Here is a 19,062-nt window from a genome sequence, read left to right as displayed (position 1 = left end):
ATATTAAGAGTTGACATACTTTTTGTCCACAACCTGATTCAGGTCTGCAGTATAAATCGTGTGAGAGGGTGGAATGAGGATTTGAAGGACTAATACTACAGATGAGTAATATGAGTATGTACTTATTTATATGCAGACATAATGCTGCTTCCCAAGGGTCACCAGGTCCAGCATTTCCAGGAGTGCTCTTGTTGCCGCTAAACATGGTATTCACTCTTTTTGGTGTCCTTGTTGAGTAATAGGTAATATTTGTGCATTTTCAGCACATAGCCACTCAACGGAGACTTTTTGCTCCTGGCTATGAGACTATGAGAGCTTTGGACCTCCACCTTCCCCACTGGTAAATCTGACTCTAAATTAGAAATGAAAGTTGTTTTACAGTGAATTCATCCATTGAAAATTTGACAGTTTCAAGGGTTTACAGATGAAGTTCTATGGTTCTTTGGTTAATACTCCATCTGCCCATTATTTCTATTTCTCACTTGACTTCACCTTTCCAGTTAATTTCCCAAGCTTATAAACTGGTTATGATTAAACAAAAGAAACAAAATTGAAAAAATCAGCTATTACTGCTTTAATTGACTGCAGTGTTTGCCTTGTAACTGATGATAACAGTAACAGCGACAAAATTATAGCCACCCAAATGGAAGTAACACAGTTGGGTAATTAATCCATCTGTCAAAGGATGTATCTAATGAAAAAATGACTGTAGTTAATCAATTGTCATGCAAAAGTGAGTATTGTAACATCAGGCTAGGGAAGGGAGGTGAAAAGGATTAGGAAAGTGTTTTCGTTCTATCTTTGTGGCAGGCATGAAGGAGTGCCTGTGACTCTCATTTCTTCTGTCACAGAGCTGCCGATGGAGGATACCATGAAAAAACAGCAGAGCTTCAGGGTAGACAGGAAAGAATCAGCTGTAATTAACTTCTGTTTCATTGTGTTCTACAGTCATGACCCTTATTTCTTCAAAGGTGAAATCCTGTAGTCTTTGCCTGTGTCTTTCACGCTCTCAAAAGTCAGTGACTCCTTCAGTTTATGGTGAAATATAAAACAGATAAAAACGCCGCTGCTCTGGTTTAAGTGGAGGTGGACAAACCTGGTTGGAATTGAGTAACATTTTATTTGTTGTGCCATTGTAACTCTATGGGGAAATAATGGGTTGATTAAAATTCTCGGTCTCTTGTTTAATTATTTAGAGTGAATGCTTCTAATAAATATGCTTCTCTTTGTAGCCCTTTTGGTTTATTCCTAACATGTTTTAGTGCCAGTTGTTTTTCTTAAGCTTTAAAATATTTAAGTAGCTCACCATGTATTTTCTTTGTTCTGTGACATCGGACACTTATTCTCATTGGCCAAAGCTATTGATGATTCATTTGTATTTCTATCTTGGAAATGTGCTTAATAAGAACTCATCAAAAAAATGTAGATATACCTCTTACTGGAAACTAAAGAGTAAAAATTATAAGTGATTATTAAACACTTTGAGTTGAGAAGAAACTGACAAGTTAATAGAATTTCCATTTATATCAACGAGGCAAGGTGGTAGTGATGCAGTCATTTCCTATGTGAGAGAGAGGGATGAGCAAGGCATAGAAATCTGTCTAAACAGTGCTTCTTAGAGTTGTTCACCCCAGGTGCACTGAGTACAAGCAGTTCTGTTAGTTTGGGAAAGAACAATGCATGTTCATGGACTGGTAAAGGTCCTACCTTTTAATAATGAGAGCATCAAAACAATTGTTTTGAGAGTCCTTGTGTTCGCTCTTTCTGAAACCAACTAAGAAGGCAAGTTGCTGCTGTGCTGTCATTTCTACACAGCTTTTTTGCTGTTTTTTTTTTTTGTTTTTTGTTTTTTATATAAGGACGTGCATTTTCATGATTGGTTATGGTTTTTGTATATGTGTGTGCAGCATTTCGGGGGTGGGTGTACATAAGGCTTGTATCACTTGACTGCCAACTTTACTGAGCTCACATGTTGTCCTTATTTCTTTGTTTGCCAGGGAGAAATGCCTGCTGCCTCTCCAGTTGGCATTAGAATCCAAGAATGTGAAGCTGGCTCAACATGCCTTGGCAGGGATACAGGTATGGCTCTCACTGACTGTAATGGGGGGTGACAGAAATTGACAAGCCCCTTTGGCTTGGAAAGAACAAATAGTTAACATCTTAAATACTAACTATTTAAAGACCTAGACAGAAATTTGATTGAACAAAGTAATAACCATAGGGGATAACAGGATTTTCGTATATTAACCTACATTTCTCTGTGCACAGCGTTATCTTGTTGTGCCTTTATCGTCACACCCCAATTCGTGGGGACCCAGCTAAGCCTACACAGAAATGAAATATTTTTTTTGTGATGTCCACCTTTTAGGAGAATAAGGAATCCCAAGAAAAATATTTCAAGTTCTATACCAATGCAAATATTGTATACACTCAACATCTGTGGTTCTGTGTAAGAAAAATTAATGGTAAACTTGAAAGATTTTGTTTTGTTTTCTCTTGTACAGTTAGGTTGGCAAATGGATTAATGTGTTTTGTATCCACAGCAAGATTTGGTCTAAAAAGAATAGATTGCTTGAACACATTTCCTTCTCTGAGCATTTGTTCATTTGTGTTTTACACCATACATAGTAGGTCTCATTCCAGCAGTGCAAAGAAGGTGGCTCTATAAATACATTAACTTTTGAAGTGGTTTGGTTTCTAAGTGACAAGCGCTGTGAAGTTCAAGCCTGTGGGGGTTTATTCTGCATGGCCATGGATTGGAGGCATTTATAAGATGTCTTTTCACATCACTAATTTCATTGTTAGCTCTTTAAGCTCGGAGAAGTCCCTGATACATTTTCAGAGTTAACACATGAAAAAATGAGAAAATCATGACCCTTTTTTCTCCAGTGGATTAGAATTAGATGATGTATGTTTTAATATGTAATAGCATTAGAAATTAGTAAGCATCATAAATAATGTTATTAAAAGCTCTTTGCTTTTCTCCAAGGTAATTGGGCCAACCCTAAATTGAATGGGAATTTGTTTTGACCTGTCACTGATGTTCCTTTTTCTCTAGTATTTTATAGATTTTCCATTTAGTTAGTTTTTAAAAGTCTTCCAGCATCTTATTACCTCCCATTAACTTTAGGCACTTTTTTAGGGCTTCCCAGTCTTTATCACTCGAGAAAAGTTTATATGTTAACTTTAACTTCAGGCTGCCCTGCATGTACTACATGATACTGAAAAGTCTCTTTTAAGAGAATATAGGCAAAATGGCAGGAGTCCTAAGAAGAAGGTTTGCCCCTTTTTTTCTCCAGATCTGCACTATGATTCAGCTAAAAGAGGGAGTCATTACCCTGGATGAATCAGAAGCCAAAAGTTCTTTAGGGCAACGACTCTACATGGAATTGGCCAAGGACAAACTTAACAGAGATTAATGTAAAATCTTTCACTGGAGTCTCAGAAATCAACTACCTCAGGACAGAATCGGGGAGAATAGCTTAATTGCAGCCTTTGTGAATGAGATCGAGGGGCTTCAAGATGAGTCAGCACAGAATGTGTCGTGACTTACAGCTAAGCTGATTTGATCTGAGAAGGTGATTAAAGTTACGCATTACAATCTTTTGTTGTTTTTAGGCAATAAACACATTTAATTACCTTATATAACTAGAATCCTAGCGGTAGGCAGTTTTAGGTTTGATGCAGCAGCTTCAGTGGTGCCACCAAAGACCCCATTTCTATCTTCCCCCTTTGCCATCTTTTTATTTTTTTATTATTTTAAAAAACTATTATTTTAGAGCAATTTTAATTTTACATAAATTGAGAGGAAGCTGCAGAGCTTTCTCATATGCCCCTGCCCCTATACATGCATAGCCTCCCTGTATTCAACATCACTCACAAGAATGGTACATTTTGTTTTGTTTTCTACCAGAGATGAGCTTATAGAGACACCTCATAGTCACCCTCAGTCCGTAGTTTACCTTAGGGTACTCTTGCGGTTGCATTATCCCTTACTGTTGGACCACCCTTGAAGTGTTGCATTCACTCTGGAGGCCACAGGTTAAGCAGGAGAGCATCTATGAAACCATATCAAGCCGAGAACATTTGAAGGTACCTGAGGAGGTTTAGTATGGGGAAGAAAAGACTTAGATGGACTTGATGGCTGACTTCCAATATTTTACAAGGTTAATCCGTGTGGCTCCAGGGAAAGATGAGCAGAAGTTGTAAGCAGGTGGGTTTTGCTACAATCTAACAATTTTATGAAAAGCAAGAGTTGTCTTGAAATAGAAAAGGGCCATTCTGTGAGGTGTAATGACTCCTGGGAAACCTCGTGAAGGTGAATGTCTTCTTGTTTAGGTTTTTGTGGGATTCATGTTCTGAGGAAAATACATTAAGATTTGTGAATTCCTTAATAATTCCTGGGTAAATGACAGTTCAAAAATAGGAAGTAAAAAGGTAAATATTTGAGGAAAGGAACTTGTGGTCTATAAAACTTCTCCTTTCCTGTGACAAAGCTATGTTTCAAAAGGGTATGTGTGAGCATGACCGTTATGAGAGGCCACCACCACCACCTAAATAACAAGTATGGCCGCCACATTAGAATTTTACTTGATAAAATTTATAATGAATTATATACTAACAGAAAAAAACCTTTGCCAAAAACCGTTTACCAAAGGTTCAATGTGTTTTTCTTTTTAATGACACATAGCAGGAGTTCTTTGCTGATGGCCTCCAGCTACTTGCCTCCTAAGAGAAATTATTCTCAATACATACTAAGGTACAACCAAATAAGGCAGCCGGGGAAAGCCTATCTGCAATCACTGCCTTGTGTCTCTTTACAGAAGCTTCTATCAGAAGAGAGGTTTGTATCCATGGAAACAGACTCTGACGAGAAGCAGCTGCTCAATCAGATCCTGAACGCTGTGAAAGTGACGCCTTCTCTCAACGAAGACCTGCAGGTGGAAGTGATGAAGGTTGGTTTGACGTGGCTGGTCACTCTGTGTCATTGGGTAGGAACAAACACCCCCACCCCCACACCAGCCCTCATTGTTTTCTTGAAAATGCCTCTGCATTGTTGTCATGCTAGCTTACCCTTCCTGTGGAATATATGGTTATTGTCATTGCTCGTGGTCCTCCAGAATGACCTTGATTGTTGAACAGAAATGACAGCTAAGTAAAAGGTACCATTTCAATACATCTGTAGGATTTTCGGCCTGATCATACACATCAAATGTTGTTGGAAAATGTATTTATCACTTTTTGAGAGAAAATATGTGAGTAGTTCCAGCTTGGGATAGATCTGATTATTCTGGGTATTCTGCCTGCTTGTATATGTTAAAACAAAGCAAAAATCCAGTGACATTTCGACATGTGCTAAGGTTTTAGAATAGTTGGTTTAGAGAAAGAAAGACCATCTTTGGGAGCTATATCACAATCACATCTTTTTTTCTATCCTCAATTTATGTGAATGTAATCTCCTATATTCCAGTTGCCATTTACCTTTTGGGGATGGCATCTCTTCCTCCCCTTCCCTTTGTCCTCCCTTGAGAATCACCATGATTGGGAGCCCCTTACACTGACTGTGGAATGTGTCTTATCTGGTGAGTGAACAGTGAAATTCGACAGAAAAGAGCGGAAATCTCTGCCCTAAACAGCACCTTGGTCAGCGTGACACGGCTGAAACCAACGAGCTGGCTTTATAATATAATGCCATCTGTCAGTTTCTTCTCTAGAGGAATGTGTGTAGGGGAATGTTTAAGAATAGTTGGTATCATATAATGGTTGATTTCTTCCTGGAAATGCACTGACAGATTTTTGTCTTGGACAAGGGACTTCCCTTCTCTGGATTTCAGTTTTTCCACTGAGAAAAGATTGACTTCAGTTATGAACTTTCCTTAATGCCCCGGGCGTCACTCTAACCCTGTTGGTGGGTAGTTTCATGTAGTGAGTCGTGAAGGGCTTGGACTCTGAAGCCAGCCTGTCCGGGTTTGAATTCTTGTTCATTTCCTAGCAGGATGTCCTTGCACAGATTCCTTAACCACTCTACCTTGGTTTCTTCATCTGTAAAATGGGGATAATAGTAACAGCTTCCCAGTAGGATTGTTGTGAAGATTAAATAAAGTGATGTTTGTAAAGACCTTAGCACAGTATCTGGCATAAAGCAAGGATTTTCGAAGTGTTATATTTTACTACCACTTCTACCGCTACCACCTGCTGCCGCTGAGTCAGAATCTCAGTGGGTGGGTCTAGGAATATTCTTATCCACAGTAAACATTGAGAATCTCCAAGCTAGCTGATCTTGAAGATCTCATTTGTCTTTTACTCTCTTTGATTCTGGAATAAACAATTTTGCCCTATCTTTTGACGTACGTTTGGCAGCTGTTCCTTCATAGGAGCTGAAGAGTAACCACGCCTAAACTCATTTTACTTCACTACGTCTAGGCCACTGTGGAGAGAAAGGCAAGGCCAGGTGCCATGGTAATCGCTTTTGTGACTCCTAAGTCTAGTCTGTTGAGTCCTTCCACTATTAGGCCCCCAAATCCTGGAGGGTGAGCTGTGGTGTCCTAAGAGACACAACTCAGAGATTTCGTATGATTCTGGAAATTCTCCCAGTAATACAGGTTTTTGTGGAATAGAGGAATTTTTATTAAAAATTAAAGTGAGAAAGTACCTGTTTTCATAGGAGCTCTGGAGAAGCAGGATGTTTAATGATTATGTCAACTGTAACTGTAACACCTGTTTTGAAAATTTATGCTTGCTTTAAAAAATTCCAGCCTAGCAGTGCCTTCTGCTAGCCTTGCTGAGGACAGGAATTGACACATGTTAACTCTACTGGAAATCCTGGCAAGCCTGTCTTAATGGACTGTCTAATTAATAGACCATGGTATCTGTAGTTAATGTCTGGGAAGAAAATCAGACATTGTCAGAAAAAAGAAAAACAGTAATCTGCCATTCTTTATGATTAGGTTTCTAAAATACTTAAAAAGATAAGGGTTCCTGTGCTAAATGCTACTATTTTAAACTATTTAAACATTGGAATTGGGAAAAATATTTCAATTTGCAACAAACCCAGCCTTAAGCTAATGTTTTATAGTATACTTTTATTTTTAGCAAAGCGCTAGAAAATTAATGATGAGATAACTGTATTTTAAAGTGATATTATTATTAGCATCAGATGAAAGTTTGGAGATGGTAGTCTGACTGTAGGGCCCACAGGTGAGGGCTCCATGTTCATTTCCAATTTCTGAGATTTAGATTACTTGTTTGGGTATAAAGATATAACTATGTATTTTTCCAAATTATAGCATTTATGGCTCAGAAATAAGTTTTATACCCTTATCCTATGCATGAGGAATTTCTTTATTAACTTCGGTCATCTTCAGAAGTGTGCCCCCTTTCATCTTATACTTCTGCAATACTTGTAATGATCCAAAGAAAAACACTTAAATAAGTCCTTGTTTTGCTAATGTCATTACCACATTAAAAAGTTGTTACCACTTGTACTTCCAAAAATTAATTTTAAAAAGAGATCAAGAAAGAATTGGATGAGTCCTCAGAGGAACTGGATTTGCATTACATATTGAAGGGTATATTAATTTATTCTTGGTGCTTCTACTAACTCATTCTCATAAATTATCTAAACTACATATTTCCTATAAAAATCCTTCACTCATTTTATATAAATATTTTGTAGGCAAAGTAATTCTTCCTTATCCATGGTTTCACTTTCCATAGTTTTCCTTATTTATGATTTCAGACCACAATCAATTGTGGTCTGAAAATATTAAATGGAAAATTCCAGAAATAAACAATTCATACGTTTTAAATTGTATGCCAATCTGAACAGCATGATGAAGTATCGCACTGTCCTGCTCTGTGCCACCCTGGTCCCTCCCTTGGTCTAGCATCTCCACACTGCATACACTCGCTCCCCAACCATTGGTCACTTAGCAGCCATCTGGGTTACTGGATTGACCATTGAGGTGTCAGTGTTTGTGTTTGAGTAACCCTTATTTTCCTTGATAATGGCCCCAAAGCGCAAAAGTAGTGATTCTGGCAATACAGAGAAGCCATAAAGTGTATCCTTTAAATGAAAGGATAAAAACATAGTATATATAGGATTTGATACTATCAGTAGTTTCAGGCATCCACTGGGGGTGTCGGAACTAATCCCCTGCATATAAGAGTGACGACTGTATAGACAGTCTTTAAAAATGAGATATTGTAGGCATTTTCAAATGTTGATCTGAGTATGCCAATCAGGAGAGATAAAGCCACAGCATGCAGTTTTATTTATGTCTGTTCAACCACAACACAGTACATTTTTTATAACATCCTAGGTGCTATTTTTAGAAAATATGTTGTGCATTTTACTCACATATTGCTATCTGCTAGTGTTTAGAAACAAGAAAAATTGAACCATGTCACACTCTTAAGAGTATATAACAATTGTATTAAATTCCCGGAGAGAAAATAATATGGTTTCTTCTTTTAGAGAGTTCCTAGAGTTCCTAAGAAAGGCCCTAGACTTTCAATTAGTGGGTTAAAAAAAGTCAAAGATGCTTGATTTTGACAAATTCACTGGGAATGAGGTTATATCACTTAGTCTAGGAACTAACTGTTCTACATGATTTTACTGTCTTAACAGGAGGGGGAGAGAAGGCAACTTTGGTTTATTAAAATGGCCATGGAATCCAAATAAAAATGTGATAGCTAGACCAAATAAAGTGTCAGAAATGTAGAGAATCACAAAGTAGGTTCCTCTGAAGATAGATTATCTTTGAAATGAATTAGTTAATGGCAGGGAGCCCTTTAATAGATTAAACACTTGTCTGCTTTGGTAACATTTTCACATGGCGTACGCCACTTCCGTAGAATCCATGCAGACTTAATAGGAGCCAGGTGCATAACTAACGACTTCTCTGACTAGAGTAATTAGGACTTTCTCTCTCTTCTTTCTGATGGATAACTTCTAGTCAGGTTATTAACTGATACAGCCAGCTAAGTCTTCAAACACTGCAGGGAATTACAGCTTGCCTTCAGAGATGAGAGCATATTGTCTGGGGAGGGTGGATTGGCTTTGTAGATAAGGAAGGCTATGATACTGGGTACTGAGAAAGCATTTGATCAAGGCTGTGTTATCGGACATCTTATTTTATGTGCATCTTTAGGTGATAGAAATGAATATTGGTGGAGGGCTCTACAGTTTTCAAAGGAGAAATGACAGGCTGATTATTTAACATTTATTATGTATCAGACACTCTGGTAAGTACTTGACATTCATACTCAGATCACGCACCTTGAGAAATGGCAGGGCTTGTATTTGAACTGTGATTCAGCCTGGGGCCTAACCATTACTCTTAAACAGTGGGTTACGCTGCCTTCTAAGTCCATCCTGAAAGACATGTAAGTAGGTGTCCTTACTGTCCCCATTTTAAAGATGATCGAACAGGAAAGTTAAATCACAGGCTTTCAAGGGGCAAAGCTACGAGTGGCTCAGTACATTCCCACAGCAATGTATTTTCTCGCTAGTTCCATGAGCTAGATAGATTCAAATATGAAGAGTCAAAGTTACTTTTTCATAAAATTGGCTAATGGCTCTGATGTACGTATATGTGTGTGTGAAAGAGAGATTGATCGATTGTAATTGGGGGGAAAGGAAAGAGAATGTCATTTACTGTTGAGGTATTTTTGTATTTTATAACAAATGCCAACCAGATACCTACAGAAAATACAAAAGTGAGTGACTTGGTAGACCGAACCTTAGTTTTGCTGTTCATACTGGGCATTTGATCTTCAGAGTGCTTTATGGAAGGAAGGATCATTATTGAAGTTTGAGGGGAAATGGCTAAACTGTCTTGACTTCTCGTAACAAGGAGAAGTCCCTTCCTAGTCTAAAGCTACTGAGCCATGTTAGAAGATTTGCAGCAATCTCTATTATTCAGGAAAAATCCAGTGTTTGATGAAAAATGTTTAACTTCAAATGTACCATTGCTGGAAGTTGATCTGTCATGCTTACAAACATATTATTAATGCAGTAAATGCAGGGAAGTGTCTAAAATATGTGCTAAGTAAATGGTTTTTAAAGAGCCCTCCCTCTTCCTGCTGCTGATTGAAGGATGATAATCTTTTTCTACTTTGTACACATTGATAAAATTCTTACTAAGTTTTTCTCCCATGCTTCTTTACCCTTCTGTGTGACTTCATTAGACAGACAATAAAAATTGTAAGTAGCAAACATTGAAAACTTAGAAGTGTGATTTTCCTTTAGATAGTTTATGCATTAATTTTTGAGATGAAGATATTTTCACATTATCTATTAATTTCTTAAGAACTACGGCTTTCATATGCCATACCATTTGAATATATTTGAGAACTCTGCTAAATGTTTTAAAACATGATTTTTGTTAAGCAAGTGCAAAGGCAGAGGCCTCCAGTATTTACTGTGGATGTTTTAGAGTTTCTAGTAGAGTGGGCAGACCCTCCAATTTTTTCAATCATTTATTCCACAAATATGTGATTGTTTCCTGTATGCCAGGCACTGTGCTAGACGCAGAAGATCCTGTGATGAAGAAAACCAAACTAAAACAAAAACAGGATGTTTGTCTGTTTGGAGACTAGTGCTGGAGATAGAAATCAATGAAATACATCAGTACACGTAAACTGTGATAAAGACAATGAAAGAAAAATCTAGGAAACTAAAAGTGCATTATAATAGAGCCTGACGAAGGGGAGGACAGAGAAGGCTGTTCTTAAGAAGTAACATTTTAGGCAAATAAGATCTAAAGCATAAGAAAGAATCAGGCAAGAAGGATAGGGTTGGAAAAAGGGAAGAAAGGATTGCTATTTAGTTAAGATTCATTACCACTGAATTGAGACATAAACTTAGGTCAGCACTGGCTAAACCACATTATTAGAAACTCTTTTTTCTTCCATTTTGTTTCTCCACTTTGTTGTCCACTATGGCGCCCCATCCTAAGTCAACACGTCTATATTTCATCCAATTGGAAAGAGGAAGGGGAGGGAGGACACTTCTGCTTACACCCTATTGGCCAGTACTTGGTCATATGGGAATTCAATCGCAAGTAATGTTGGAAAGTGTAGTCTTTATTTTGGGCTGTCATGTGCCCATAGTTCTAGTCTTGAAAAAGAAGGGGATAGTGTTGAGAGATAACTGGCAGTCTGCCACAATCACTTATCATATGAGAATCATAGTCTAGTATATTTTCCACCAGCTAGAGGCAGCTGGCTCATGGCACACCATTCCCTCTGCCATCTCCTGCTCTTTTTTTTTTCGGTACTTTTCTCAGAGGAAAGAGATAACAATACATTCACAGGGGTGTGAGGTTAGTTGAGACCCACCAGACTACCTGCAATGGCTAATTTAGGGAAACTGCATGTTATATTCTCTCCAACTAGTTAGTCCTAAACTCTTGATTCAGGCATGACTAAAAAATTTCACTAGGTAGTAAGTGAAAACTAATTACACATTATTAGTATTGTTTTCATCCCTTTGGTGCCTGGCAGAGCATCTGGCACATGGCTTACTAATTGCTTGTTAATTTAATTACTGACTAATGGAGAGAAGGAAACACATGTGGTAGTTTTCAGTGTACCACAAGATCAACGACAGACAAAAGAAACTCAAGTTGTGATTATAGATCAAAATCTATGTGAGTTCAGAATTGAGAAAGACCAGTGTGGATTTGTACTTTAGAATTGAAGTAACCTCATACATCATCAGATCCTTCTTTTTATAGGAAAATTGAAGTTGGAGTGATTCAGTTTCTTGGCTGGACTTGCACACTTGTTGGTAGCAGATTGCTTTTTTAACTTTTTATATTTTTCTGGAAAGGCTTTGTGGCAAAACTAGGGGTTGATTTGGTCTTCAGATGTTTAGTTTGGGGTAGGTGGAGAAGAAAACTTTCCAAACTTGTGTTTGAGTTAACTGCAAGGTCAATGTGAATAATGATGGCTTCTGAAAAATAATGAAACATAATGAGAGAATAGAAATGTCTTACAGTAGACAGGAATTCATTGAGAAATCTGTAAGTGGACAAGTGCATCTATAAGAGTAGGAGAATGATATGTTATTACCATCCTGTGAAACGGTCATTAGAACCTATCATTCTAAAATTTCATTTTACCTTCTTTGCAGAATATCTGGTAGCAGCGTGGTAAGAGCACAGCTTCTGGAGCTGGAATGCTTTGTGACCTTAGGAAAGTCACTTAATTTATCTATGCCTCAATTTTCTGATATGTAGAATGTGATGATAATGGTGCATATTTTATCTCCTAGAGTCATAGTGAGTCTTAAATAAGTTAGTATAAAAGAAGTGCTGACAACGATGTATGGCACAGGGCTGATATTAGCTTTCATTTCTGTTACAATTATTAGAAAAGAATATGTGTATTATAATAATAAAATGAATACTTTTGGACTCAAATTAAGAACCAGAACATTAGAAATGCCATTGCTTTATGAGTTTCTTCATTTTTCTCTTCCTCTATACCCCACCCCCATATAGCCTATAACAGTCATTTTCTTCTATTGTAACAGAAAACTGTGCATTTCATCATATATATTTCTGATATCTAAAAAAGGACCTCATCATATTTACTACTGTTGAATTATAGCTTAAGAGAATTTTATAAATTATATATGTTGTATTTTATATATACATACATATATAGGTGTATACATATGTGTATATATCTATATCTATATCTATCTATATCTAGATCTAGATATATCTCAGTTATCCACCCAGGTATATTCAGGGTCTTAACCATTACTGTGATTCCATAGTCTACAGAAAACATCCTCATTGTTTATTTATGTCATTAAGTTTTTGTTCCATCCTGCTAGGCAGAATTCATATAATTTGGTTGTTCTAGAAGAGCTTTGTAATTAAATATTTTAATATATACAGAATCAAATTGGCTTTAACCTTTTAAAAACTTATTTTGCGGGGACCGATTGGTTATATCTATGAGCACTGACTATAAAATTATCAAAAGCCTCATGTTTATATGAGTAGCAACTATCTGAGATGAGGCCATCATTCTGGGGAAAGTCTGAGAGGGAAAGAGAGAAGGAAGGAATAAAGATGATTATCTGGGACATACTGATGAAATTCACTTCTTAAAAATTCAGCTGTGAGATTAGGTGGAAGATAAATTTGTTACCAGTTAAACTAGAAAACTTTTAAATTTGTTTTAGACTTTATTTTCATTGGTTTGTTCAGTGAATATATTTTTATTACTAACAATATATAAAACTTTGTAGGATTTAAAGCAGAACATTTAAAGACAAGAGTTTATAATCTAATAGGAAAGAGGTAAAAATATACACATTTATCATAATTTAAGGTAACAAAAGAAGAGTTTAATGGGAAAATTCAGAAGGAAAAACCCCATTCAGCTGGGCAGATCAGCATTTTAAGGAAGGGATACTATTTGAGTTGGACTTTGCAAGGTCTTTGGAATTCAGATAATCATATTGGGAAAGAGGGCATTCTTGGCGGAGAAGAAAGTCTGAAAGATGGAAAAGCATGGAGCGTAAACTGGGATTAGTGAAGGATAGTGAACGATGAGGCTGGAGGGGAGGTTGAAGCAGATGCTCAAGGACCTGGTGAGGGTAAGCAGGGAAGTGACGTGTCCAGAGGAGCTGGGTGTTTGATGTTGATGGTGCAGGGAAAGAGGGAAGGGTTTTGCAGGACGGTCTGGAAATCAGCAGAACCAAATCAGAGGCACTGGCAAAATGACTTATTGTGAGAGCCTAAGCAAGGGGTCCCGAGGACTTAAATCAGATTGGTGGCAATAGGAAGGGTCCCCTGCAGCTGAGTGCAGAAGAGTGCAGCAGACTGCACTGAGCTGATTTGCAGAGAAAGAACAGGAGCAGCTGGTGACTGGCAGTGACATAGGTAGATGGTGAGTAGGTGGGAAAGGGAAAATCCAAGATGATCCCAGGACTTGGAGCCAGAGTTTCTGATTGAATCTTGGGTCTTAAGGGGCCACCTTAGGAGAGAGAGAATGTGAGTTCACATTGCCAGATATTAAAGAATTGTAATGTTTTAAAAGAATAAAGAAATACAAGTAGTTTAATATTATGGGCTTTCCAAAATAGAAAAAAGTTTATTGTAAATCCTATCACCATGACTGATTTTTGTATATGCATTTCTAATCGTATTTTGTATATTCACTTCTTATCTATTCATGTATTTACAGTTTTGTCATTATGTATATATTATTTCTTGCTTTTCACTTGAGAAGACTAGCATATCCCACATGGCTGTATTTATTCCTTTAAGTACAATTTTAATGGTTGCATAATTATGAATTTTAGAGCAGGAAGAAGTGTTGGCTATATATGCTGTTACAGACTTATTGAGGTTGATGTGATTTTCATGACATTGCATATATTTATTTATGATTTTTAGAGCTGAAATTAAAGATTGAAACTTGGGAGACATTGTGGCTCTAGTAATAGATTTGTGAGGCTTCTAGTTGGAGTTATGAGAGTTTGCCTAGAGAAAAATAATAAGAATGGTTTATTTGTACAGGTGAAAAGCCAAGTTTATTATAATTTAATATTTACATATTTTTCTACAGATATCGCTGGTATAGTGTTTCCTAGAATTAGGTGCTAAGGACACATCTGATGAATATCAATATCAGACTTATTACTAGTGAGAACTAATAAAAGCCAGAAAAGAACCTGAGACATGACCATAAACCAATGAGTAATTTAAAGTGTTTTCCAAACTGGGTACTCAGGAACTCTAGTAAAATCTGTTGTCTAAAGATGTCTCTCAGAATAGCCATTTTCCAGAATTTGGGCAAGTTGAGTCAGAAAGTGATTTCTCTAATTACCTGTCACTGCAGCCCAAGCTAAGTCAGTTTAAGTCAAAAGTGGTGGAAGTTTCATGTGATAAAATGATTCATTTTCTTTGAGCCAAAATAAAGATTGGAGTTGTAGCTCAGCTACCTACTGTTACCTTCAATCTGAGATCCCTGAAGCACAGTGAAGGATCTGTGGAGTGAAGCAGCTCACCCCCGATCCCCTCCAGAAGTCCTGGATTCTGGCTCTGAGGCTTTTGGGAGCAAAGTAATGTAGAGGTTCTCAGCAATATCTTCAGGGCACGTGGGACATAAATGACCTGAAACAGTAGTTCTCAGTTGGGGACCATCTTATCCCCCTCCTTACCACCGAGAACATTTGGCAATGTCTGGAGACATTTTTGGTTATCACAGCTGAGGGAGAGAGCGCCACTGCCATCTAGAGCACCAGAAATCAGTGCTCCTATGAGACTCTAATGCCTGATGATCTAAGGTGGGACTGAGGTGGTGATGCCAGAGCTGAGGAGCAGCTGCAAACACAGATGATGCTTCGCTAGCGCTCACCTCCTGCTCTGCAGCCTGGTTCCTAACAGGCCACGGCCTGGAGGTTGGGGACCCCCTGATCTAGAGCACAGGGGCCAGAGACGCTACTAAACATCCAACAATGCACAGGACAATCCTTATAAAAGGAGTTATTTGACCCAAAATGTCTGTAGCATTGAGGTTGAGGAACTTTGATGGAAATAATACTTATCTTGGGCATCCATATTTTAAAACTCAATAAGAAGCTGGAATTCTATATGTGTGCTTTGGAACACCCCACTCCCACTCTAAAAATATACATTCTGCCATTCTGCCCTCTTTAGAAGAATGAGCCTGCTTTGTTGTTTGTGTGGGGACCATGGGGGAAAGAATCTCTGTTTGGTGGCCAGGGTACACTTACAGCAGTTCACGCCATAAGGCTGCACGTGTCCTCCATGCAAGAGAAAGTCACATGGTGTCTCAGTATTCAGTGCTTGTCACCGAATTTTCTGTCCTGGTTTTTGTCACACTTGACAGAGTTAAAAAAAAAAAAAAATCGGAATATTTCTTAAGAGAAGGAATTATACAATTACTTTTAATTTTATGGTTTCCAGCCAGTATGCATGAGAGGCCAGAAGGAAATTTGCATTAAGTAACAAAGCTAAATTTTCAGCCAGAACCAGAGCTGAGTTTTGAAATGTGCCTGGCATTAAGGATTTCAAGAGAGTCTGCTACTTGCTGTGTACCAAGAACAACTCGGCTTTCTGTGAGCTGTACTCAATTTTTTTGGTACTTATTTGAGCTCTAGTAGATTATTCTGTTTGGTTTGACTTATAAATAACATCTAGTATTTGGAAAAATGAAACTACAATCACCTCAGGAAACACTTGTATGTAAGTTAATTTTAATAGTTTAAGAAAGAGGAAAAAAATTCCTTATTCATTCAATATGCCCACATGTCCTGAGGTAGGTAGGTTGACTCCCTCAGATCAACTTGATTCTTAATGGAACCTTGTCTTCTCCTCTGGGTTTAATTAATTAATTATATATGTTATAACATATTAAATGTAGAGTTCCATGAAAAGATGAAAACAGCATTATAACTGTGTGTGAGACTCCCATAAGCTTTCCCAGGGTACAGTGAGTTTTTCCAGTTGTAATGCTCACCACAACTTACTGTAATCCCTTGTTTTATGACTATCTTTAAAACCAGATGTTAGGCCTGCAAGATCAGAGCTCAGGGAGTCTTTTTTATTCACTACCATATGCCCACCACTTAGCACTAGACCCGACCCCTGGTTACACAATAAATCTTTGTCGCATAGATGAGTGGGAACCGGAGTAACGCAGCATACAGGTAGATGTAAAGTGGACATGTAGTTGCTATCCAGTTAGTTCAAGAATTACTTCCCTACTCTCTGGAAATGGTCTTGCTCAGGACTTACTTGGACCTTGGCAGAAATGAGATATTTGAATCACAGATCTTAGGCAAGTTACCATTTAATGTGTTAAATGCCAAAGATAAATTCTCAGCAGGTGGGGGGAATGTTCTGTAAGTCTCATGGGAGATGCTCCAGTTAATAGAGATGGTTTTCTCCCTGTCTACACTGAGGTCCTGCCAGATGCCTGGACATCCCGAAAGGAGGCTTACTAAATTCTGATTGCCCTCACTAGATCATCTTCAGTGTTATTGCCTTATGTGGTTGCAAAAACTGCCTTTAGCCAATCACACCACCTGGATCTGACGTTCGAATTCCCAGGACGCTTTTCTACCATACAACTGGGCAGTCTTACCACATTGTCTACACATTTTACAATGACGACTAAGCACATAGGGGCATAGTCCCACTGACACTCTGTGAGATCGATCACTCATGTGGACAGTGCGCAGGAGGGATTGAGCCTGGGCCAGGACTCACTGTGCCTCCTAGGGTCCAGCAAGGTGCTGTATCGTGGTGGGCACCAAAAACCCAGACTGTAGTACTAAGACTATAAATCTGCTGGGAGTGAAGGGCACACAGATTTTAATATATCTAAACGGCTTTAAATAGATGCTGTAGAATAAGCCTTTTGTATATTCTGCCCATTCTATGATTGTCATATCTGTAGCAGTAATATCTGTATTATGCATTTTGACAAGGTATATTATTGTTCCCCAAAATATGTTACTTTATTAATATCTAATATAAAGCTTTGTGAAACACGTGGGAATAGAGGGAGGGGTCTAAGAGATTTCAGCCAGATTGACATTAGGGAGCAGTAGAACAGTGGTAGGCTGATACCCAGGTTTCACATACACAGGGATGACCATTGCCTTCTACTTTGGGGATCCCCTGCATCCTTTTGCCAAATGCACCCATCAGTTCAATGCCACTGGAATGACTGGGCTCTGTCTTTAACTTTATCAACATTTTATTAAGTGTCTACTTGTTCACTCTGATTTCCAATTTGCATAAGTACATCTAGGTTTAGTTGTGATTTGCTGGCCTGACCAGCCCTAAAATAAATGTGTGCAGAACACTTAACCTGGGGCATTTAAATTGATGTGCTGTTAGTTCCATCTTTCCAGCATCACCTCTAGCCTCAACCTTCACACTTCCGTGCCTTTACTCATGACGTTTCCTTTGTTTGGTAGGCCTTTCCTTCCTCTTCCTCTCTTGTATCAGTGCTTTGCTCAGATGTCATCTCATCTGCGAAGTTTCCCTTCTCCAAAGCTGTGATGTTTTCTAGTCTTCAAAGTTATTATATACCTTTGTCTCCACTCCCTTATACATGGGGAACTTATCATTTATGCCAATTCTTAAAAGAGATTAGCTTCACTTTCTTCTTGCAGTCTAATTTTTTTTTTTTTTTTTATCCAGGGTTTCTGTACCCATTTTAAATCGAGAGGTTGCTTCTCATACATAGTAGCTAGTCAGGTGTGTTTGTTTTTTTTTTTTTTTTTTAATGCTTGGGGTTTCTTCAGCCTTTGTAATGAGTTTTCCTATTTCATAGAGACATTATGCCTGTTTTTCCTATCCTTTTAGCTTATTTATGGAGCCAGTTCCAGCAGGCTAGATTGCAAGATGCTGCCTATCACTCAAGTTCTGCTGTTTAGTGATAATGTAGTCAGTATGCTTTCATGACCCTGTGAGGTGTGTATTTTTAATGGAATTGCCCTCGATATTTAGGAGCTCCTGTTTTCCTTGAGGCCATCGTGCTCAGAATGTGAATTTAAACCTTTTCTCCCTCATTATGCAATCAATAGAAGTCAAACACTTTCAATTAATTTGCTCTCACCCTAAATTTCCTACACCCAGTCTGTGTTTTAATCTAGTGAATTAATGCTTGATAGGCATTGGGCACATTAACTGTTTCTCGATTTATCATTTTTGATAAGTCATTTCTGTCTGCTGTGTCATCCTTGCTAGACACTGTGTGCCCTTTATATATCTTGTGAGTCACGGAGGTGGGGGGGGGGGGGCGGGGTGCGGCCTTGGGCACTGTCAGCCCCGTAATTAAAACCTGCTGTGCCGGAAGCACAGCAAACCGTGTGAGCTTAAGTAGTTGCCTTCATTAACGTGCTCCATTGTCCTTTCATTATTGTTTGTTGTTCTTAGCTTTTGCACATAGCTCAGTGAGTCTTTGGAAATCGGTGGCCAATATTAGGTGTGGAGAGCCTTTCTTGAAACATCTTTTGAACATGATCAGCGTTAGCTGGTTTTAGGGATCCTGTTT

At 38.1% G+C, this 19,062-nt stretch overlaps 1 protein-coding gene across 1 annotated transcript in view; it reads left to right on the top strand.

Moving 5' to 3' along the window:
- Window positions 1–19,062, top strand: part of ARFGEF3 (ARFGEF family member 3) — a 161,826-nt gene that overhangs the window by 40,172 nt on the left and 102,592 nt on the right. Inside the window, exons 3-4 of the mRNA XM_011356156.2 lie at window positions 1,998–2,079; window positions 4,824–4,955. Coding sequence (XP_011354458.1) covers window positions 1,998–2,079; window positions 4,824–4,955 — 214 coding nt within the window. The remainder of the gene's footprint in view (window positions 1–1,997; window positions 2,080–4,823; window positions 4,956–19,062) is intronic.

Source organism: Pteropus vampyrus, unplaced genomic scaffold (genome assembly GCF_000151845.1).
Source record: "Pteropus vampyrus isolate Shadow unplaced genomic scaffold, Pvam_2.0 Scaffold24, whole genome shotgun sequence".
Taxonomy (NCBI): Eukaryota; Metazoa; Chordata; class Mammalia; order Chiroptera; family Pteropodidae; genus Pteropus; species Pteropus vampyrus.
This window is presented reverse-complemented; position numbering and strand designations above follow the sequence as displayed.